The following is a 24,794-nucleotide window of genomic DNA, read 5'->3' on the forward strand; positions in this document are numbered from 1 at the left end:
TATAGCAGACAGTGAAGAAGGCTTGCATGGCTTGCAGAGGGATCTGCATCAGCTGGCAAAATGGTTGATAGAATTTAATGCAGACAAGTGGAAGGTGTGGCACTTTGGTAGATCTTGCACTGTGAATGGCAGGGCATTGAGGAGTGTGAAAGAACAAAGGGATCTGGGAATACAGATCCATAATTCGTTGTAAGTGGTGTCACATTTAGGTGGGGTTGTAATAAAACCTTTCAGCACGTTGGCCTTCATAAATCAGAGGTGATATGTTGAAGTTGTATAAGGCATTGATGAGGCCTAATTTGGAGTATTGTGTGCAGATTTGGTCACCTCCCTACAGGAAAGATGTTAACAAGGTTGAAAGAGTACGAAGAAAATTTACAAGGATTTTCATGGGTCTGGAGAACCCGAATTATAAGGAAAATTTAAATGGGTATTCCATAGAAACCATAGAAAAACTACAGCACAGAAACAGGCCTTTTGGCCCTTCTTGGCTGTGCCGAACCATTTTCTGCCTAGTCCCACTGACCTGCACACGGACCATATCCCTCCATACACCTCCCATCCATGTATCTGTCCAATTTATTCTTAAATGTTAAAAAAGAACCCGCATTTACCACCTCATCTGGCAGCTCATTCCATACTCCCACCACTCTCTGTGTGAAGAAGCCCCCCCTAATGTTCCCTTTAAACTTTTCCCCCCTCACCCTTAACCCATGTCCTCTGGTTTTTTTCTCCCCATGCCTCAGTGGAAAAAGCCTGCTTGCATTCACTCTATCTATACCCATCATAATTTTATATACCTCTATCAAATCTCCCCTCATTCTTCTACGCTCCAGGGAATAAAGTCCTAACCTATTCAACCTTTCTCTGTAACTCAGTTTCTCAAGTCCCGGCAACATCCTTGTAAACCTTCTCTGCACTCTTTCAACCTTACTTATATCCTTCCTGTAATTTGGTGACCAAAACTGAACACAATACTCCAGATTCGGCCTCACCTTAGAATGTAGAAGATTGCGAGGAGATTTGATACAGGTATACAGAATGATGAGGGGTACAGATAGGCTGAATGCAAGCAGGCCTTTCCCACTGAGGCTGGGTGGGACGGCAACCAGAGGTCATGGTTCAGAAGTGAAAGGAAAAAAGTTTAAGGGAAACACAAGGGAAAACCTCTTCAGTCAGAGGCTCGTGAGAGTGTGCATTGAGCTGCCAGCACAAGTGGTGCATTCGAGCTCAATTTCAGTGTTTAAGCACAGTTTAAAGTTGGATAGATACATGGATTGTAGGGGTATGCAGAGCTATGGTTCTGTTGCAGATCGATGGGAGCAGTCAGTTTAAAAGGTCTTGGCATGGATTAGATGGGTCAAAGTGCCTGTTTCGGTGTTGTACTTCTCAATGATTCTATGATTCTTAGACAATCAAAGGTTCCCTTACCTTGCCACCCTATAACCAGAGGTCATAGATTTAGGTCACGAGACCAGTGTAGGATATCTGAAGAATTTTTGTCACCCAGGAGGGGTTGGAGTCTGGAATATTGCCCGAGTGGGTGGTGGAGGACAAGTATCTGACAAGCAATAGAATAATCTAGTTGGAACACCTGTAGTGTACTACATGAACACATCTATTCCATCCATGTCAGAGGTTTCAAAGATACATTTAATGTCGGAGAAATGTATACAATATACATCCTGAAATGCTTTTTCTTCGCAACCGTCCACAAAAATGGAGAAGTGCCCCCAACGAATGAGTGACAGTTAGATGTTAGAACCCCAAAGTATCGACCTCATTTTAATTTTGGCACATGTACTTTATTCAAAAGCTACAGAAAGCAGTAGTATGCATTTTGAGACACTTAGAATGGTTTTAAGTCAGTAGCTAAGCAGCAGCTGCAGCATCCAGACTCCGGGCAGGATGAGCAAAGGGAAACCCAACCACCGAGAGATGATCCCGGTCCTCATCTCTGGTAAACGCTGATCACTCCGCCAACCAGCAGCCCAAACACAATCACAAAGAAGAGGATTGACAGGATTGTGGCTGTCAGATTCAGGGCTTTAGATGTGAAACCATGGTGGTTGGCCTCGTAGATATTCCCCAGGACTTTCTGGTCTCTAGCCTGTAGAGAGAACAGATGGGAACAGTGAGAATCCTGCAGAGTACATGGAGATGCTGGAACTCCACAGCCCTAACTCCGGCTAGAAATTATGGAACATCCAGCGCCCTACAGAAAACCAACTGAAGTCAATAGCACCCAATACAATGCCCAGATACTGAATGCCCACCAACATCATCAGCAGCTGAACACCATGCAGACACAATAGTTTGTAGAAGGCAAGAGACACTACAACACCTTAACTGTTATTCCTCCAAAATACTGATGTCTTGTCATCACATTGGATTCATCCAGACCAGTCCTCCTCAACAGGAACTTGGTTAGGCCACTTTAGGAGTATAGTGTGCAGAGGCATTCACTACGTTACCAGACGGTGATTGGGACTTTGGAGAGGGTGCAGAAGAGGTTCACCAGGATGTTGCCTGGATTGGAGAGGTTGGACACACATTGGGTTGCTTTCTCCAGAGTGGTGGAGACTGAGAGGGACCTGATGGTATGTAAAATTATGAGGCAAAGGAAGGATAATCAATAACCTTTTCTCCGGGGTGGAGAGCACAGTTTTAAGGTGGGGGGGGTAGTTTAAAGGAGATATGTAAAGCAAGAGTGGAAAGTGCCTGTAGCGCACTGCCAGGGAGGTGGTGGAAACATGCAGTAGCAATATCTAAAAGGCAGTTAGACAGGGACATGAAGATGTAGGGAATGGATGTCCTGATGAAGAGTCTTGGCTTGAAACTCCAACTGTTTACTTTTACCATAGATGCTGCCTGACCTGCTGAGTTCCTTCAGCATTTTGTGTGTGTTGCTTTGGATTTCCAGCGTCTGCATATTTTCTCGTGTTGGGGATTAGTGTAAAATGGTTAGCCCTGACATCATGGGCTGAACAGCCTGTTGCTGTACTGTACTGTTCTATAATAGCTTTGTGAATGGACCTTCAGCTGACGTATAGCAGTGATTCGAGGCACCAGCTTACCACACACTCATGCCAATACATCATGAATACAAACCATTCGCCCAACCACTCCATGCTGACCACAATGCCACCCAGCTGGTCCCAATCTCCTGCATTTGACCCAAATCCCTCCAAATCCCATCCTCCATGTCCTCCAAGTGCTATTGTATCTGCCTCAACCACTTCCATATGCCCACAACTGCTTCCCAGCTCGTACAATGAACCCATCACCCTCTGGGGAAGAAGTTGCCCCTCGGGTTCCTTTTCAATCTTTCATCCTGAATCTATTCCCCCTTGTTTTGGGCTTCTCTACCCTGGGGAAAGTTTATATCCATCTGCCTTATCCATGCCTCTTGATTTTAAACATTTCTATTATTTTACCTCTCATTCTCCCGTGTTCCAGGGAATAAAAACCTAGTCTGGTCAACCCTCCCTAGCACAATCCTTGTAAATCTTCTCTGAACTCTTTCCAGGTTGACCACATGCAACCCTCTCACCGTGGGCTCATAATGAGTTAGTGAATACAAACTAACAGCAACATAACTCTACAATGCACAGGGAGTAACGATGAAAAGGCCATTACCAGTAAAATATCATGTCTACGGTAAATATGATTTTGGTAAACACAAAACAAATTCTATTGGCTATTACAATAAGCCTAACTTAATCAACTGAATTATTATTTGAAACAGCAAACAAAAAGAAATACTTGAGTGTACAATACAATTGAAGGAACACATTACATTTTAAGAAAATCAGCAGAAAATAAAATACCTGATAAAGCATGGTATTAAACCAGGGCATTACATTGTCCTCCTACCAAAATAGACATGTCCTTACGTCTTTGCAAATTTTTGAAACTTATCAAATCCATCATTAATAACACAACACTTATACTCAGTCTTACAGCATGCAAATGAATTCCGTAATTACATAATCTCCAATCCATTTGTAGATGGAAGCACTATATCTCACCACTGGGATTCACACAACACCCTGATATCGAGATACATCATATGCCAGCGTATCTGGAGGTCTCCTGATATCTTATATCAGTTTCATTTTCTTCAGTTTCAGTCTTTCCTTGTGACTTTTCATGCTTACTTTAAGATGTCTCATGCTGCCTATCATTTGTACTTTACTGCATCTCAGTTCCTTCTGCCCTTTGACTAAACTTGGCCTCATCTTCAATTATATTTTGAGTCCAGTTCCCTTTTACCATCTAATATCACTTCTGGTTGTCCAATGATTGTATTCCTCACTATAGCCAGGTCTAGACTGAAAGGTTCTGACACCTCTTCATCAACTCCTCTTGGGATGTTTGCATAAGGTAAGTCATACCACATTCCAATTTCCTCCTCTTCTGAGTCTGTGCAGTATTCAGTGGATTTGTCTGATTTCTCTTCAGGTTTTTACACCAAAACCACACCATTGTCTGGCTTATCCTCAGCTTGTTTCTTTTCTCTTTTTCTTCTCCTTTGCAGAGTTGTTTTCCCAGGTGTAGGTTCTACATCAGATTCTGGGTCAATATGTCCTTCCTCTCTGAGGTAAAAGATGGTTCCGATGTAGAATTTTTATGGGACCATTTCCATCTTCTGGTATCAACCGAAAAGCTGGTAAATTTGGAATCTGGGTCTCCACTGCATAAGGTGCAGAAACCCAGCAGTTGGCCAACTTATGCTTCCCTTGTAGTCCTAAATTTCTTATTAGAACTCTATCTCCATGCATCAGTTGGGAAAATTTAATCTTTTGATCGTACCTCTTCTTGTCTTCTTGGTTTTGTTTTCTAGCTGAAACTGCTGCTAATTCGTAAACTATTTGCAGTTCTTTCTTCATATCAGACATATACTTGAGAAGTTTTCTGTGGCAAGTTATCACTAGAGGTTCCAAAGCAAAGATCCACAGGTAATCTTGTTTCATGTCTGAACATTAAATAGTAAGGCGAGTAGCCAGTGGCTTCATTCTGAGTACCGATACAACAGTGTACCAAATTTCCATTATGCTGACTCCACTTGCTCTTATACTTGACATCAAAAGTTCCTAGTGTGTCTCATAATGTCCTTTTGAATCTCTCAGGCTGAGGATTGCATTGAGGATAATATAGCATAGTCTTTGACTTATTGACTCCAAGCATGCCAGTAACTCACGTATGACACAGCTTTCAAAATCCCTTCCCTGATCACTGTGCATCCTTCTTGGCAGCCATAATGAATAAAGTATTTCCCTTGCAAGGCTTGCAACTGTGAATGCTTTCTGATCCTTTGGGGGAAAGGCTGAGTGTATCTGGCGCAGTGATCAGTAATGACCAAGACATTTGCAGTGTTACTTGAATCTGCCTCTATGGAAAGAAAATCCATACTCACTAGATTAAGTGGTCGCTTGCTTTGTAGAGGAGACAAGGGAGCATCTTTCTCAAAATGCAACAAGTGCATGACTTGCAGTAATATTCAACTTCAGACTTCATTCATGGCTGATAGAAACAATCTCTGACTAATCTGTTAATCTTGTCAAATCCCAAATGACCTGGCTCATCATGAAGTGACCGCAGTAAAATTTTTCTGTACCTCTCAGGCAAAATCAACTGAGCACGGTGAGTACTTGGAGAAAAGTAACCATCTATAAGACTCTGTTCCTGAACTCCAGTTCTGATTCCTTCATCAGTAGGGGTATAGTAGGATGTTTTATATTCTTTTGAAATATCTCCTTGGAAAATGGTGGACCAGATTTCATCTATATAAGGATCATCTTGCTGTGCTACTGACAACTCAGCAGGGCTCAAGGCAGGCAACTGTTTCATATTCAGCATGGTCAGGTTGCAATATGCTTGTGGAATTGCATGGCTAGAAGTACCCTAATGGTTATCAGCTCTATCAGGCCATAATCTTTGCTCTGATTTGCCAGCTGTGCAAACTGACACATGCTGTAATACCTGAGGCAGGAATGTCCTCCCATACTTGGTCAGTTACTGGCAATTCGTAAGAGTGTTGTGATAATGCAGCCACGTTAAAGCTCAAACTTCCCTGTCTGTATTTAAGTCTGAAATCATAGACAGACAACACCACCAGCCAGCTCCCAATATCAGATCTCTGCAGCCCTTTCTCAAGGTAACTTGCCATTCCACCTACTAGTCTGATAAAGAAAAAAAAAGTCCTGACAGCCACTAAAGCATTAAATAAAGAAACCAGAGGCACCACAGTTCTTGGGAGGTCTTACTGACCTGTATAGAGTGGAGCACATTGCTGCTTTAATATTCCTTACTAATTACTGATAGTAGCCACCTTCCCAGCCCTCTGCAGGTTAGAATCAGAATCCGAGTCAGGTTTTATATCACTGACATATGTCGTGAAGTTTGTTGCCTTGTGGCAGCAGTCCGTAAATATGTTGTAATACTATAAATTATAATAAGAGACATATGTTATAATATTATAATATAATATATAACATATAACGTATAACATATGTTATAATAGGGGAGGAGGGGTGGCATTATTGGTCAGGGATACTATTACAGCTACAGAAAGGGTGGGTAATGTAGCAGGATCCTCTTTTGAGTCAACATGGGTGGAAGTCAGGAACAGGAGGGGAGCAGTTACTCTACTGGGGATATTCTATAGGCCCCCTGGTAGCAGCAGAGATACCGAGGAGCAGATTGGGAGGTAGATTTTGGAAAGGTAAAAAAAAAACAGGGTTGTTATCATGGGTGACTTTAAGTTCCCTAATATTGATTGGCACCCGATTAGTTCCAACAGTTTAGATGGGGCAGAGTTTGTTAAGTGTGTCCAGGACGGATTCCTGTCACAGTATGTTGACAGGCCGACTAGGGGGAATGCCATACTAGATCTAGTACTAGGTAATGAACTGGGTCAGGTCACAGATCTGTCAGTGGGTGAGCATCTGGGGGACAGCGACCACCGCTTCCTGGCCTTTAGCATTATCATGGAAAAGGATAGAATCAGAGAGGACAGGAAAATTTTTAATTGGGGAAAGGCAAATTATGAGGCTATAAGGCTAGAACTTGCGGGTGTGAATTGGGATGATGCTTTTGCAGGGAAGTGTACTATGGACATGTGGTCGATGTTTAGAGTTCTCTTGCAGGATGTTAGGGATAAATTTGTCCTGGTGAGCAAGATAAAGAATGGTAGGGTGAAGGAACCATAGGTGACAAGTGAGGTGGAAAATCTAGTCACGTGGAAGAAGGCAGCATACATGAGGATTATGAAGCAAGGATCAGGTGGGTCTATTGAGGAATATAAGGTAGCAAGAAAGGAGCTTAAGAAGGGGCCAAGGAGAGCAAGAAGGGGACATGAGAAGGCCTTGGCGAGTAGGGTAAAGGAAAACCCCAAGGCATTCTTCAATTACGTGAAGAACAAAAGGATGACAGGAGTGAAGGTAGGACCAATTAGAGATTAAGGTGGGAAGATGTGCCTGGAGGCTGTGGAAGTGAGCGAGACCCTTGATAAATTCTTCTCTTTGTTATTCACCAATGAGAGGGAACTTGATGATGGTGAAGACAATATGAGTGAGGTTGATGTTCTGAAGCATGTTGATATTAAGGGAGAGGAGGTGTTGGAGTTGTTAAAATACATTAGGACGGATAAGTCCCCGGGGCCTGACAGAATATTCCCCAGGCTGCTCCACAAGGCGAGGGAAGAGATTGCTGAGCCTCTGGTTAGAATCTTTATGTCCTCGTTGTCCACGGGAATGGTACCGGAGAATTGGAGGGAGGCGAATGTTGTCCCCTTGTTCAAAAAAGGTAGTAGGGATAGTCCGGGTAATTATAGACCAGTGAGCCTTACGTCTGTGGTGGGAAAGCTGTTGGAAAAGATCCTTAGAGATAGGATCATTGGGCATTCAGAGAATCATGGTCTGATCAGGGACAGCCAGCATGGCTTTGTGAAGGGCAGATTGTGTCTAACAAGCCTGATAGAGTTCTTTGAGGAGGTGACCAGGCATATAGATGAGGGTAGTGCAGTGGATGTGATCTACATGGATTTTAGTAAGGCATTTGACAAGGTTCCACACGGTAGGCTTATTCAGAAAGTCAGAAGGCATGGGATCCAGGGAAGTTTGGCCAGGTGGATTCAGAATTGGCTTGCCTGCAGAAAGCAGAGGGTCATGGTGGAGGGAGTACATTCGGATTGGAGGGTTGTGACTTGTGGTGTCCCACAAGGATCGGTTCTAGGACCTCTACTTTTCATGATTTTTATTAATGACCTGGATGTGGGGGTAGAAGGGTGGGTTGGCAAGTTTGCAGATGACATAAAGGTTGGTGATGTTGTAGATAGTGTAGAGGATTTTTGAAGTTTGCAGAGAGACATTGATAGGATGCAGAAGTGGGCTGAGAAGTGGCAGATGGTGTTCAACCCAGAGAAGTGTAAAGTGGTACACTTTGGAAGGGCAAGCTCCAAGGCAGAGTACAAAGTAAATGGTAGGATACTTAGTAGTGTGGAGGAGCAGAGGGATCTCGGGGTACATGTCCACAGATCCTTGAAAGTTGCCTCACAGGTTGATAGGGTAGCTAAGAAAGCTTATGGGGTGTTAGCTTTCATAAGTCGAGGGATAGAGTTTAAGAGTCGTGAGGTTATGATGCAGCTCTATAAAACTCTGGTTAGGCCACACTTGGAGTACTGTGTCCAGTTCTGGTCGCCTCACTATAGGAAGGATGTGGAAGCATTGGAAAGGGTTCAGAGGAGATTTACCAGGTTGCTGCCTGGTTTAGAGAGTATGGATTATAATCAGAGATTAAGGGAGCTAGGGCTTTACTCTTTGGAGAGAAGGAGGATGAGAGGAGACATGATAGAGGTATACAAGATATTAAGAGGAATAGATAGAGTGAGTAGCCAGCACCTCTTGCCTAGGGCACCACTGTTCAATACAACAGGACATGGCTTTAAGGTAAAGGGTGGGAAGTTCAAGGGGGATATTAGAGGAAGGTTTTTTACTCAGAGAGTGGTTGGTGCGTGGAATGCACTGCCTGACTCAGTGGTGGAGGCAGATACACTAGCGAAATTTAAGAGACTGCTAGACAGGTATATGGAGGAATTTAAGCTGGGGGGTTATATGGGAGGCAGGGTTTAAGGGTCGGCACAACATTGTGGGCTGAAGGGCCTGTACTGTTCTATGTTCTATATATATTATGTTATATGGTATTTCTGAGTATAATTTATAATATATATATTGCAGTGTACTGCTGCGGAACAATAGTTTTCACTACATACTATATGTCATTGATAACACTGGACAACAAATTTTTTCAAAAGTGTTGCTTCCTCAGAATTCTTTTTTGTTTATGATAGACTGCTTGAAAATGAGCACAAAAATAATTTCAGACTACTTGTGTCACGTACGAATTTGGAGAAAAAAACAAATTAATTTTTATTGAATATAATGTGTTTAATTGCAAAATGGTGCTGATGCTTTGCAATAGTTCAACTTAGTTAGAAATATTTTGTTAATGATTTTCATTTGTACTCAGTGTCTGAGGCTTCTCGCTTAAGTGTCCAACAATAATTTGCCAGCATTGATGGATTCCAGTTGCCCTGTTATCTTTTCTCCATGACTGCAATGTCCTGGTGAAACCTTTCACCATGCTCGTCACTAACAGCACCAAGATTTGCAGCAAAGAAGTCTAAACGGGAATGCAGAAAATGAATCTTTGGTGACATGTTGCGCCTCATGGTTTTGTATGCTTGAAACATGCTTTCAACCAGCTGCATGTAGTTTGATGCTCTGCAGTTGCCAAGAAAAATTTCAACAGCTTTCTTGAATGCCTTCCATGCGATTTTCTCCAGTCCCACTAGAAATTCTTCAAATTGCCTGTCATTGACGACCTGTTTGATTTGTGGAACAACAAAGATGCTTTCCTTAATCTTGGCATCAGTTATCCTGGGAAGCATCCATCTCAAGTATTTGGGGAGGAACATCTGGAGAAACTTCTGAAATGCCTGCTTCACTGCCGCTGCTACTGTGCGATCGAGAATCTCCAGAGGGGAAGGCCCCGAATCCTCGGCTTTGAATATTGCTTCGTGGCCGGAGCCGGGGTCGAAGCACTTGGCAGAGATGGTGCTCGGTGCTTGGTGTCGGAGGGTTGGTCAGCGGCTCGAAGTTTTCGGATGGACTTGAGTCGGCTGTGGTCGGGTGCTTCCAAGGTGCTGCATCGGCAAATTTGCGGCGCTGGAGGTTCATGGCAGGGAGAGTTTCTCCCTTCTACTGTCTACATGAGATGATGGGACTTTCAAGACTTTGAGACTTTTTTTTACCGTCCCCATGGTCTGTTCTTTATCAAATTACGGTATTGCTTTGCACCGTTGTAACTATATGTTATAATTATGTGGTTTTTGTCAGTTTTTTAGTCTTGGTCTGTCTTGTGTTTCTGTGATATCATACTGGAGAAACATTGTATCATTTCTTAATGCATGCATTACTAAATGACAATAAACGAGGGCTGCGTGTCCAGATGATCTGATCTAAATATCAAAACCCTTCATAGAAAATTTTGTGCCTGGTGATAAAAAATTCCATCCTTACAGTCCTGAACCCAATAATTATTCCTGAAACCTGTTCTGCCAAGTAGCATCCACCCTGCCTAACCACGCCCAGGCATGCCTGGACAAGATAGGGAACTTTTCAGCTTGCATTGTGGCCAACATTTTAATGACTTGAATTATAAATTGAAATGATAAATATAGGAGATTTCAAAAATTGTACATGACAGGGAAATTTCCTTGTGATTTTCATGATCTGCAGCCCAAAATCCATAAGATACACCCAAAAGTATTCAGGAAGCAAAATCTTTGTTGTCCAGCGTAATATAAATTAAAGTCAATAAGTAGTGCAAAAAGAGAGCAAATGTTTGTGATAGTGTTCATGGGTTCATAGATCATCCAGAAAAATGATGGTGAAGGACTAGTCTTTATCAGAATAGTAGCTGGAATGGCAAGTTCCCTTTTCTTAAACTGTTGAATGTGGGCCTTTAGGCTCCTGATGACAGGAATGAGAAAGAACAAGCCAGGCTGAATGTAAGCATTACAATAAAATGCAACTTTTTTCACCTTTTCCCTGTTGTAACGAGAGTGACACAATTCTCACATTTTAACCAGCGTTTTGCCTCTGCTTTCACTTTCCTGCCAACTTCCGACTCAGCAGGTTCAACTTAAATTTGTTGAAGCCCCAGCACTTATCACGGCCCTTGTCTGTCAGCACTGTGTGTTGGAAATTGCCCAAGTCCGCCGATAAACAGGAAAACACGTGTCTCCTATTTCGCACAAAATCTGATAACAGTATCTTATCACACCTCTTCTGGAAAACCGGACTGCTGGGTTGGGTTAAAATAAAACCTGTCGCTTCTATTGTAACTCAGCGAGGACACGTTAATCCTCTGTCTTGAAATATCTCCGGAACCTTCCCCACAACCCAGTCCCTTACATGGCTCAGGGGACTAGTTAGTTTCGGAGCAGACAACGGTGGCTGTAACAGCAACTCGCAACAGGAAAAATCAATCACATTCAAACAATAGCAGATACAGTAGGGACATTTGAGAAACTCTTAGGCACACGGATGATAGAAAATGGACGACTATGTCGGAGGGAAGGGCTAGATTGACCTTAGAACGGGTTCGGAACAGTAGAGCACAGGAATGGGCCAAAATGAATTAAATTACTAATCAAATGGCCAACAAAACTAATCTCTTCTGCCTACACAATGTCCATTTCTTTCCATTTCCCTCACATTCATTGCAACGGACCCTGCCTCTGCAGAGTAGCGTCCCAGCTTGCAATATTTCAGTATGAGCAGAGCTCACATTTTCTCCAGTGGGTACTAACAAACCCAGGTTACTGACCAACCACTGGAACCAGAGACCACAAGTTACAAACTCACCTTCACCGAGAAGACCAAAGCCAGGAAACCAAGGCAGCAGAAATTGCAGAAAGCAAAGTTGAAGATTGACCAGAGGAAGTGGTCCTTGATAGGTAGGGGAGGCATCCCTATGTTGATAGCTGTAGCTGGCATCTCGACGTACTGCTGGGTTTGTGGTGGGAAAAAACCCCTTTCACTCTCGACCAGCTGCTGAGACATCCTGGACTCCATTGTAGCTGTACTCAACAAGCAAGGAAATGAGACTTCTGACGTCAATATCCAGGGTGTAACCTACTCTCTGTGCATGCAGTGATTAACCCCGCACTCTTTAGTCAACAACTGAGAGTTGTGTGTGCTGGGACTATACAGGGGATATGTATTCCACCAGACCTCAGACTGTGTACTCAACAGCTGTTCTCTGTTTTAATCCAGTCCCACTCTTGGGCAATACCTCATGGGGACTCAATGCAAGTGCCAATAACACACAGATAGGGAGAGTTTAAAGGGGCAAAATTCAAAGTACTGTAAATTTATTATCAAAGCACGTATATGTTACCATAAACAATTCTGAGGTTCATTTTCTTACAGGCATTTATGGGAAAATAAAGAAATACAATGCAGTTTATGAAGAACTATAAATAACCAAGACTAGAAAACAACCAATGTGCAAAAGAAGACAAATCATGCAAATAATACTTTATACTTTATTGTCGCCAAACAATTTGATACTAGAACATACAATCATCTCAGTGATATTTGATTCTGCGCTTCCCGCTCCCTGGATTACAAATGTTAAATATTAGAAATATTAAAAATTGTAAAATTAGTAAATATAAAAATTTAAATTATAAATCATAAATAGAAAATAGAAAAATGGAAAGTAAGGTAGTGCAAAAAACCCGAGAGGCAGGTCCGGATATTTGGAGGGTACGGCCCAGATCCGGGTCAGGATCCGTTCAGCAGTCTCATCACAGTTGGAAAGAAGCTGTTCCCAAATCTTCAAGCTCCTGAGCCTTCTCCCAAAGGGAAGAGGGACGAAAAATGTGTTGGCTGGAAAAAAAAGTAAATCATTAATAGAGTCCCTGAAAGTGAGGCTGTAGGTTGTGGACTTGCTTTCAGGGATGCTAAGCATATTGATTTACAGTCAGTTACAACCCATGGAGTACCATTGAATCATTGCTCAGTCTGGGGAAAAGCTCACACCCTACATTAGTGCCAAGCCCAATGTTGGCATCATTACTGGGCATACAGGTCTTCCCTAGGTCCTGACAGGGCTCCACTCATGGCATGGTAGCATAGTGGCTGGCATAATGCTATAGCAGGTTCAATTCCTGCCCCTGTCTGTAAGGAGTTTGTATGTTCTCCTTTTGACTTGGTGGGTTTCTGCTGGGTGCTCTGGCTCCCTCCCATAGTCCGAAGATGTATGGGTTAGTAGGTTAATAACAGGAATTCTGCAGATGCTGGAAATTCAAGCAACACACATCAAAGTTGCTGGTGAACACAGCAGGCCAGGCAGCATCTATAGGAAGAGGCGCAGTCGACGTTTCAGGCCGGTAGGTTAGTAGGTGTAATTGGGTGGCGCAGCCCTGTTATCATGCTTACTGAATTGTTTACAAGACAGAAATGCAGCTGGTTGGCAATATGTTTAAACAAAATTATTGGGTAATCGAGGGCAACATTTAACTCAGCCCCAGGGTTCCCCCAACACTCAGACGTTGGTGAGCTGGCCGTAGATGGCCAGAGGCTGAACTCTCTGACACTGGATGTTCCCGCCTCAGATCCGGCAGCCAGTCCCATTCAACACAGGAGCAGGGCAGGCGTTCAATGCCTGTTGGTTTTGGAGTTGGTCTATTGTCTCATGTATGGAGATACAGTGAAAAGCTTTTGTGTTGTGTACTAGTTGGACAGTTCACTCTGTACATAGGTACATTGAGGCAGTAGAAAGGAAAACACAGTGTACAATGGAGTGCCACAATTATAGAGAAAGTGCAGTGCAGGGAGACCGATAAAATGCAAGTGCCAAATCGGGGTACTTGGTGAGATCAAGGGTTGGAGAAACATAGAAACATAGAAAACCTACAGCACAATACAAGCCCTTCGACCCACAAAGCTGTGCCGAACATGTCCTTACCTTAGAAATTACCAAGGGTTACCGATAGCCCTCTATTTTTCTAAGCTCCATGTACCTGTCCAGGAGTCTCTTAACAGACCCTATCATATCCGCCTCCACCACTGTCGCCGGCAGCCCATTCCACACACTTACCACGCTCTGCATAAAAAACGTACCCCTGACATCTCCTCTAAACCTTTTTCCAAGCACCTTAAAACTGTACCCTCTTGTGTCAGCCATTTCAGCCCTGGGAAAAAGCCTCTGACTATCCACATGATCAATGCCTCTCATCATCTTATACACCTCTATCAGGTCACCTCTCATCCTCCGTCGCCCCAAGGAGAAAAGGCCAAATTCACTCAGTCTATTCTCATAAGGCATGCTCCCCAATCCAGGCAACATCCTTGTAAATCTCTTCTGCACCCTTTCTATGGTTTCCACATCCTTCCTGTAGTGAGGTGACCAGAACTGAGCACAGTGCTCTAAGTGGGGTCTGACCAGGGTCCTATATAGCTGCAACATTACCTCGGTTCATCTTGTAACGTATGAGAGATTTGAAAACAGTGGGATAGAAGCTGTCCCTCAGCCTGGTGGTACATGTTGCAGAGCTTTTGAAACTGAAGGGTAAAAGGAGGAGAGGGGATATCTGGGGCGGGTCGGATCTTTCTCTATGCTGGCTGCTTCACCAAGCAGCAAGAAGTGTAGACAGAGTCCATGGAGGAGGGGCTGGTCCCCTCTGCATCCTCTCTAAACCTTTCACATCCTTCCTAAAATGAAGAGACCAGCACTGAATATCAGTGGCGGTGCCAGAGATTTTTTCTTGCTGGTGCTACAGTGGGGCTGAATTATTCAGTGATTGTGCTGAGGGATGTACCCTATGGTAATATGTATTCGCAAGGTCAGACGTGGCATTCAAAAGTCAGTTTCAAGCATTATGTGCCTACTATAAATGCCTCTGTTGATTCACAAGCAACAGCAATTGATAGATATAATATAGAAGTGAACTGTGACAGTGTCAACAGCATCAGAGACAACCCGGGTTACACGGAGCATAAACAAACCAACAGAGCATCCGACCCACAGCGCACAACATGAATCATGCACCAATCCCGCAATCAGCATCAAATGCGTGCTTTTCAACTGAAAAACACAACACTAACCCACAATGTCCACTGCTATTCACATTACATAGACAGACAATACTCAGGATTTTCTTGGACAATCTTTGCATGTCCTTTGTCAAGCATATTTCCCAATCTTGAACTGTCTTGTTTTCTAAATCTGAATTCGGACCATGCCTCCATAGCAAACTTATGAGCTGCATTTTCATGGTGGGTTTTGAAAGCTGTTGTAGCTTTCCGCCAGTTGCAGTAACCGGTGACAGTGAAGGTAGACTCAGAATGGAACCCATGTCCTCTAGACAGGAAATGCCTGCATGCAAAGCAAAACGTAGGATCTTTCGTGATCGAATATCCAGTCGGTCAAATCAGCCACGAATAAAACTCCTTTGCTGATTGTCAAACTGTTGCGAGCAGTGAAGGGTACTTTTTCAATGCTGGCCAACGGGGTCCTTCCTCAGGCTGCTGGCTGACATCGCTAACAATATTCCCACTAGCACTCAGAGCAGCTTCATCCACGTTCTCTTCCGAATCCTGCTCCATTTCTTGTTCCTCTACTTCGCCCTCACACTCCTTCGATGAACCGCTGTCATCCTCATCCCCACTTACTTCCTTCTGCATGTCACTTTCAATTAAGACATGCTCAGGCTGAGACACCACTGATTCCTCTGGATGAGGTCGCTTACTCACTAAAAATAGATCCATTTTTCATGCCGGCCAAAATAATGCACGTGCCAGGCCCATGCTAGCTTGTAAAAGCACTGTGTGTGTGTGTGTGTGTGTGTGTGTGGTGCATCCGATAGTCTCGCGAGACCATGGATCTGCGTCTGGATGTATACTATCAATCTCTCACGTGAGTGAGAGTGAGTGACATCACCACCTTAAGTGATCTTCAATCAGCTTAACTGATCTGAGGACAGCAACGGCAAGACACTGACAACGAACGAATAAGCAGAAGTGTAGGGTGGATCTGACAGAGTTTATAACTTTATTGCTGCGTGGGTGCTGTGGTAATTGGGGGCACTGTTTCACTAGATCAACTGGAGAAACAAGTTGTATTCGAAACTATACAGAGAAAGCAAAGCAGTTGCAATTTCTATGTCAAATTTCAGTTAATTTCTTGGTGGTGCTACACTGGTGCTATTGCAATTTCTGCTGGGGCTATAGCACCAGCTAGCACCACCTTAGCACCGTCCCTGCTGAACATAATAATCCAAGTGTGGTGTAGCCAGGGTTTTATAAGGCTGAGCCCAGTCCCCTGACAAGGGAAGGCCAACACTCCACACAACCTCATAACCACCCTATCAATCTGCACGACATATAATGGACATGGTCCCAAGATCCCTGTGTTAGAAAACATAGAAAATTTACAGCAGAATACAGGCTCTTCGGCCCACAAAGCTGTGCCGAACATGTCCTTATCTTAGAAATTACCAAGGGTTACCAATAGCCCTCTATTTTTCTAAGCTCCATGTACCTGTCCAGGAGTCTCTTAAAAGACCCTATTATATCTGCCTCCACCACTGTCGCCGGCAGCCCATTCCACACACTTACCACGCTCTGCATAAAAAACGTACCCCTGACATCTCCTCTAAGCCTTTTTCCAAGCACCTTAAAACTGTGCCCTCTTGTGTCAGCCGTTTCAACCCTGGGAAAAAGCCTCTGACTATTCATATGATCAATGCCTCTCATCATCTTATACACCTCTATCAGGTCACCTCTCATCCTCCATTGCCCCAAGGAGAAAAGGCCAAGTTCACTCAACCTATTCTCATCCCCAATCCAGGCAACATCCTTGTAATTCTCTCTGTACTCTTTCTATGGTTTCCATGTCCTTCCTGTAGTGAGGCAACTAGAACTGAGCACAGTAATCCAAGTGGGGTCTGACCAGGGTCCTACATAGCTGCAACATTACCTCTCAGCTCTTAAACTCAATCCCATGATTGATGAAGGCCAATGCACCATATGCTTTCTTAACCACAGAGTCAACCTTAGCAGCAGCTTTGAGTGTCCTTTGGACTCAGACCCCAAGATCCCGCTGATCCTCCACACTGCCAAGAGTCCTGACATTAACCCTGTATTCTGCCTTTGTTTAGCCTTCCAAAAGTGAATCACTTCGCCCTTTACTCCATTGAACACTGTCACTCTCAGCTCAGCTCTTTATTTCCGTAGATCATCCGGCATAGGAACAGAATTAGGCCATTCGGCCCATCAAGTCTGCTCCATATTTTAATCATGGCTGATCCTTTTTCCCCTCCTCAGCCCCACCCCTGTCCTTCTCCCCATAACCTTTGATGCCATGTCCAAAAAACACCCAATGACCTGGCCTCCACAGCTGCTTGTGGTAACAAATTCCACAAATTTACCATCCCCTGGCTAAGGAAATTTCTCTGCATCTCTGTTTTAAATGAAACCACTTGATCCTGAGTCAGTGCCCTCTTGTCCTAGACTCCCCCACATGAGAAACATCATTTCCACATCTGGTCCTAGACCTTTCAACACTCAAAAGGTTTCAATGAGATCCCCCCTCATCCTTCTAAATTCCAGTGAGTACAGACCCAGAGCCATCAAATGTTCATCCTATGGTATCCTTTTCATTCCTGGTATCATCCTTATGAACCTCCACTGAACCCTCTCCAATGTCAGCACATCTCTTCTCAGATGAGGAGCCCAAAACTGTTCACAATAATCAAGGTGAGGCCTCACCAGGGCCTTATAAAGCCTCAGCATCACATCCCTGCTCTTGTATTCTAGACCTCTTGAAATGAATACTAACATTGCACGGAGCTGAGGATGAGCTAAGAGGTTTACAAATAGATGATGGATGTAAAATGAAAGTAAGGAAGGACAAGCCAATGATTGGATACAAATGCAGACAGGGCAAAGAGTTAAATTGTACCACAGAGGCAAAAATCAGAAGGGTGAAGAATGCAGGACTGAAGGTGCTGTATTTAAATATGCGTAACATTCTGAATAAGGTGGACAAATGCGTGGCACAATTAGAGATTGGTCGGTATGACATTGTGGGCATCACTGAGTTGTGGCTGAAAGAAGGCCATAGTTGGGAGCTGAACATCAAAGGATATACTTTGTATCGAAAGGACAGGCAGGAAGACATAGGCGGTGGTGTAGCTCTGTTGGAAAGAGATGGAATTACATCTTTCAGAAGAGGTGACATATGGTCAGAGAATGTTGAATCTTTGTGGGTGGAGTCAAGAAACTGCAAGGGTAAAAAGACCATTATGGGAATCAAATATAGGCCTCCAAAGAGTAACCATATACAAAGAGTAAAAGGGAGGTGAGAATTGATATTAGGCCACTGGAAAATGATGCTGGTCAGGTCGTATTGGGGGACAAAGAAATGGCAGATGAATTTGCATCTGGCTACTTTTGTATCTGTCTTCACTGTAAGGTGGACAAATCACCTGGACCAGATGGACTACATCCCAGAGTCCTGAGAGAGGTTACTGAAGAGATAAGAGATGCATTAGTCATGATCTTTCAAGAATCACTTGGTTTTGCCGTGGTTCCAGAGGACTGGAAACTTGCAAATGTCACTCCACTCTTTATGAAGGGAGGAAAGCCAAAGAAAGAAAATTATTAGCCAGTTAGCCTAAACTCAGTGGTTGGGAGTGTTGGAGTCTATTATTAATGATGAGGTTTCGGGGTACTTGGAGACTAATGATAAAATAAGTCAAAGTCAGCATGGTTTCTGTTAAGGTGAATCTTGCCTGGCAAATCTGTTAAGAGTTCTTCGAGGAAGTAACATGCAGGGTAGACAAAGGAGAGGCGGTGGATGTCACTCACTTGGATTTTCGGAAGGAATTTGATAAGGTGCCACACATGAGGCTGCTGAACAAGATAAAATCCTATGTCGTTACAGGAAAGATACTGGCATGGACAGAGGAATGGCTGACAGGCAGGAGGCAGTGAGTGGGAATTAAAGGGACTCTTCCTTCAGTTAGTCCTGACGAAGGGTCTCGGCCTGAAACGTCGACTGCACCTCTTCCTAGAGATGCTGCCTGGCCTGCTGCGTTCACCAGCAACTTTTATGTGTGTTGATTAAAGGGACCTTTTCTGGTTGGCTGCCGGTGACCAGTCCTGTTCCTCAGGGGTCAGTATTGGGAACACTACTTTTCACATTGGTTGTCAATGATTTAGATAATGGAATTGATGGCTTTGTGGCAAAGTTTGTGGATGATATGAAGATAGGTGGAGAGGTAGGTAGTGCTGAGAAAGCAATGCAATTGCAACAGGATGCAGACAAATTAGAAGAATGGGCAAAAAAGTGACAGCTGGAATACTGTGTTGGGAAACGTATGATAATGCATTTTGGTAAAAGGAACAATGATGCAGACCATTATCTAAATGGGGAGAAGGTTCAAACATCAGAGGAGCAAAAGGACTTAGGAGTCCTCGTGCAAGACTCCCAGAAGTTTAATTTATAGGTTGAGCCTGTGGTAAAGAAGGCAAATGCAATGTTTGCATTTATTTCAAGAGGAATCGAATATAAAAGCAAGGAGGTAATGCTGAGGCTTTATAAGACACTAGTCAGGCTGCACTTGGAGTATTGTTAACAGTTTTGGGCCCCATGATCTCAGAAAGGATGTGTTGTCATTGGAGAGAGTCCAGAGGAGGTTCACCAGGATGATTCCAGGAATGAAGGGGTTAACATATGAGGAACGATTTGCAGCTTTGGGCCTGTACTCACTGGAATTTAGAAGGATGCAGGGGGATCTCATTGAAACCTACCAAATGTTGAAAGGACTAGATAAAGTGGATGTGTTGAGGATGGTGGGGTTATCCAGAACTAGAGGGCACAGGCTCAGAATTGATGAGTGACCCTTCAGAACAGAGGTAAGGAGGAATAGCCAGAGAGCGGTGAATCTGTGGAATCATGTGCCACAGACTCGGTGGAGGCCAAGTCCGTATGTATATTTAAAGTGAAAGTTGATTGTTTCCTGATCGCTCAGTGCATTAAAGGATAAGGTGTGTAGGCAGAGCTATGGGGTTGAGTTGGATCCGGGATCAAATGATGGAATCACTGAGCAGAATCGATGGGCTGAATGGCCTTGTTCTGCTCCTGGCTTATGGTTTTATGGTCTTATTTGCCTTCCTTGCCACTGACTCTACCTGCAAGTTAACCTTTGAGGCGTTCTGCACAAGGACTCCCAAATCTCTTTGCATTGCAGATTTTTGGATTTTCTCCCCATTTAGAAAACAGTTTGTTCATTTATTTTTTCCAAATAAAGTGCATCACCATGCATTTTCCAACATTGTATTTCATTTGCCATTTTTTCCCATTCTCCTAATATGCGTAAGTCCTTCTGCAGTCTACCTGTTTCTCAACAGTACAGCCTTCCACCAACCTTTGTATCATCTGCAAACTTGGCAACAAAGCCATCTATTCCATCATCTATATCGTTGACATACAGCATAAAGAAAATCAGTCCCAACACCGACCACTGTGGAACACCACAGTTCCCGGCAGCCAACCAGAAAAGGATCCTTTTATTCCCACTCGCTGCCTCCTACCAATCAGCCGATGCTCCAACCATGCCAGTAACTCCCCTGTAATACTTAACTTGGTAAGCAGCCTCATGTGTGGCACCCTGTCAAAGGCCTTCTGAAAGTCCAAATATACAACATGCACTGTATCCCCTTTATCCATCCTACTTGTAATTTCCTCAAAGAATTCCAACATTTCGTCAGGCCAGATTTTCCCTCAAGGGAACCATGCTGACTTTGTCCTATCTTGTCATGTATCGCCCAGTACTCCATCACCTCATCCTGAATAATTGACTGTAACATTCTCCCAACCACTGAGGTCAGGCTAATTGGTTTATAATTTCCTTCCTGCTGCCTTCCTCCTTTCTTAAAGATAGGAGTAACATTCAAAAGGTTTCAATGAGATCCCCCCTCTAATTTCGTCGAAATCCTGATGTAACCTATGACAACCTTCAATGCTATCAACAACAACTCGATACCATTTATATTGAGTGAGATTGTTCTTGTGGCAACATTCATCTTGCTCCTGTACATTGACTTATCAATTCATGTGATCCATTCAACAGTTGTGTCATCAGTGAATCCATAAATAGCATTTGAACTGATAACTCCAAGTTCAAAGTTAAAAGTAAATTTATTGTCAAAGTGTATATATGTTACCATATACCACTTTGAGATACCTTTTCTTGCAGGTATTTTCAGAAAAATAAGGGATGATAATCGGAGTTACAAAAAATATACATAAACAGACAAAGACAGACAGCCAACATGTAAAAAAAAAACAAACTTCAAATAAATAAATAATACTGAGAACATGAGTTGTAGAGTCCTTGAAAGTGAGTCTGTAGATTGTGAAATCAGTTCAGAGTTTTGGCGAATGAAGTTATCCACACCGGTTCAGGGGACTGATAGTTGGAGGGTAATAAGTGTTCCTGAACCTGCTGCTGTGGCATATAAGGATTCTGTCCCTCCTGCCCGATGGTCGGAGTATGTCCTGAATGGCAGATGTCTTTGATGAGTCCTGAAGAAGGGTGTTGGCCTGAAATGTTAACTTTTATTCATTTCTATAGGTGCTGCCTGACCAGCTGAGTTCCTCCAGCATTTTGAGTGTCAGTTGCTTTGATGCTGGAGGCTGCTTTCCTGCAACAGCACTCTGTGTTAATGTGCTCACTGGTGGGGAGGACTTCATCTGTGCTGGGCTGAGCATATTCACTACTTTTTGTAGTTTTTTCTATTAACAGGCAGTGGTGTTTCCAAATCAGGCCGTGGTGCATTGGTGTTCCTAAACCAGGCTGTGATGCATTGGTGTTCCCATACCAGGCCGTGATGTAGTGGTGTTTCCATACCAGGCCCTGATGCATTGGTGTTCCTATAGCAAGCTGTGATACAATGGTGTTCACATATCAGGCCATGATGCACACAGTCAGGATACCTTCCACTGTTTATCTATTAAAGTTTGTCAAAGTTTTTGGTGACAAACTGAATCTTCACGAACCTCTAAGAAAGTGGAGGTAGGGTAGTGCCTTCTTTGTGATGGCACGTGTGTGCCAGTGCCTGGACAGATCCCCTGATATGAGAATGCAAAGGCATTTGTGGTGGAAGGTGGACCCTCTCTATCTACAATGCCCTGATGAGGACTGGCTCATGCATCTCTGGCTTTTTCCTTGTCTCGTTGAGAATCAGCTCTTTGGTTTTGCTGACGTTGAGTGTTCCTGTGGCACCACTCAACAAGGTCTCGAGTCTCCTTCCTATGTGCTGGGACAAATGCTATACTGTATCCAGGCACCTGGGGTTTGGGATGGAGCTCAGCTCTCTGGGCCTATGAGGTTGTGGCTCTACCACAGAGTCTGGGTCGAGTCTATCTTCTCTCTTCCAGGGACGTCCTTGCACAGAGCCCAGTTTCTGCTCTTCATCCTCTGCTTCTTCCCACCTCAGCAAGGACGGCACAAATAACCAGTCTCTCTCTGTTGATGTGATATTGGAGTGAGGGGGAGAGCAGAAGAGTTTGTGAACCCTGCAATTTGTCAAAGGGAATGACTGACCTGTGGACTATCTGTTGTTTCAGGTCACCGGGCAGTGGGCTATATGATAATTTACAACAGTATGACGTGCCCTATCCCGAGGCCGTCTTTGACATTGGTTACTTTGCCCACAACCCAGAGCCATTCTTTGCTGTGGCGAGGCAGTTGTACCCTGGGCACTGTAAACCCAACTTCACCCACTACTTCGTCAGGATGCTGCACCAGAAGGGACTGCTGCTGCGAATGTACACACAGAACATCGACGGCCTCGAACGGAGTGAGTGCCAGCTGTGGGCGGCAGCAGCAAACTTCCGGCAGGGCAGACAGTGTCCATTGGAAAAGAACCGGAGGGAACGCATGTTCCAATCCTACCCTGCCCTTTCCTGCACACGCAAAGCCACATGCAGTGAGCATTTCCGGTAGACCTGTGCCTGAGCGATGGAGCTTTGCAGAGGGTAGGGAGAGCGGAGGGAGGGTGGGGAGCTCAGGAAAGAGTGGGGATAAACCGTACACAGTACCCCAAATTAGACTGCACCAATGTCTAATACAACCGTAACTTCCACTTGATATCCCATCTCCTGTATTGAATACACTGATTTATGAAGGCCATAAGATCTTAAGACATAGAGCAGGATTAGGCTATTATTTGGCCCATTGAGTCTGCTTCACCATTCAATCACGACCAATTGTATTTTCCCCTCCCCAGCTCCATGATAAACTGCTCTAAAAAGCAGGCATGCAATAACACACTCCCTTTAGATCCATTACTGACTTGATTTTCCCCAATTTATCATTGTATCCTTGCAGTTTGTTAACTCAACCACAAGGATTCCACATCTTCCAGTCCTATCTCACATAGGACATAGATGTCACATCTTTCTACTGATTTGTAGAATCAGTGGCACCTGTGCTCCACTTACTGACCAGATCATTGGGTCAGATGTCCACTCACCGAATGGGCCAATGGGCCATGGGGTCTGTTGTCCATACACTGACCTGTCCATGGGCTTTGTTGTCTACTCACTGAATGGGTTGTGGGGTCCAATGTCCACGCATTAACCTGACTGTGGGTTCCATTGTCCACTCACTGACTGCACCTGGTGCTATTTTTCAGGGGCTGGGATTCCACCACAGAAGCTTGTGGAAGCTCACGGGACATTTGCCACGGCAACCTGCACTGTCTGCCGAGGGAGTTTCACCTGGGAGCAGCTCCAAGTAGGGTAATGGGAAGTGGTGGGGAGGGGAAATCTGAGACGGTGGTGTGAAGGTGAGGAATGGCTAAGGGTGCTGAGGTGCTTGAGGAGGGAGCAGACATCTCAACATGGATAGAGGTTTTAAGATGGAGAAGGTCAAGAGGAGAAGATTTGGAGATAGGTCAGGGGAGGAGGACTGGAGATTGGTTGGGTCAGGGGGAGGTTTGAAACAGGAGAGAGTTGGAGAGGAGGATTGAAGAAGGGAGTGTCAAGGGGAGGAGGTCTGGAGATAGGGAGGGTCAGGGGGAGAAGGTTTGGAGATGGAATGGGTGAAGGGGAAGAGGTTTTAAGATGGTGTGGGTCAGTGGGAACAGGTTTGAAGATGTTGAGGGTCAATGGGAGGCGGTTTGGAGATGGTGTAGGTCAGTGGGAAAGGGTTTGGAAAAGGTAAGGTCAGTGGAAGGAGGTTTGGAAATGGTGAGGGTCTGGGGTAGAAGGTTTGGAGATGGTGTGGTTCAGTAGGAGGATGCTTGGAGATGGTGAGGGCCAATGGGAGGCATTCCGGAGATGGCTAATGTCAGTGAGAGGAGGTTTGGAGATGTGGAGGGATAGGGGCAGGAGGTTTGAAGATAGGGTGGAGGATTGGAGGGTGAGCTTTAATGGGAGGAGCTTTGGAGATGGACAGAGTCATTGGGAGGAGAAGTGGAGGTGGGAGGAGGTTTGAAAACAGGGTGAGGGGAACATCAGTGGGAGGCGTTTTGGAGATTTTGAGGGTTGGGAGGAGGATTGGAGGTGGGGAGAGTCAAGGGTGGAGATTTGGAGATGGTGACAGTAAGAAGAGGAGGTTTGGAGATGTGGGTGAAAGGGAAGAGGTTTGAAGATGGTGTGGGTCAGTGGAAAGAGGATTGGAGATGGTCTGGGTCAGTGGTGGA

General features: G+C 44.3%; 2 protein-coding genes across 5 annotated transcripts in view; one reads left to right on the forward strand and one right to left on the reverse strand.

The window, feature by feature from the left end:
• The window catches only part of sirt3 (sirtuin 3), an 84,423-nt gene that overhangs the window by 33,325 nt on the left and 26,304 nt on the right, over positions 1-24,794 (forward strand). For 3 of the 4 annotated variants that reach the window (XM_063061532.1, XM_063061533.1, XM_063061534.1), the window contains exons 4-5: positions 22,714-22,946; positions 23,784-23,884. In XM_063061532.1, coding sequence (XP_062917602.1) covers positions 22,714-22,946; positions 23,784-23,884 — 334 coding nt within the window. Of the gene's footprint in view, positions 1-22,713; positions 22,947-23,783; positions 23,890-24,794 lie in introns of all 4 variants that reach the window. The other variant, XM_063061535.1, reaches the window with a different exon arrangement.
• LOC134353535 (dispanin subfamily A member 2b-like) lies at positions 1,618-12,308 on the reverse strand. The gene is made up of 2 exons (XM_063061537.1): positions 11,934-12,308; positions 1,618-2,110 (listed from the first exon to the last, which is right to left on the reverse strand). The coding sequence occupies exons 1-2, from the start codon at positions 12,141-12,143 to the stop codon at positions 1,952-1,954; spliced, it is 369 nt and encodes a 122-aa protein (XP_062917607.1). The 5' UTR covers positions 12,144-12,308; the 3' UTR covers positions 1,618-1,951.

Source organism: Mobula hypostoma, chromosome 11 (genome assembly GCF_963921235.1).
Source record: "Mobula hypostoma chromosome 11, sMobHyp1.1, whole genome shotgun sequence".
NCBI lineage: Eukaryota > Metazoa > Chordata > Chondrichthyes > Myliobatiformes > Myliobatidae > Mobula > Mobula hypostoma.

Coding starts and splice junctions, on each gene's coding strand:
- LOC134353535 (XM_063061537.1), bottom strand. CDS start 12,143: ATGGAGTCCAGGATGTCTCAGCAGCTGGTCGAGAGTGAAAGGGGTTTT. Junction 2,111..11,933: donor CTTTGGTCTTCTCGGTGAAG/GTGAGTTTGTAA, acceptor TTCTCTCTACAG/GCTAGAGACCAGAAAGTCCT.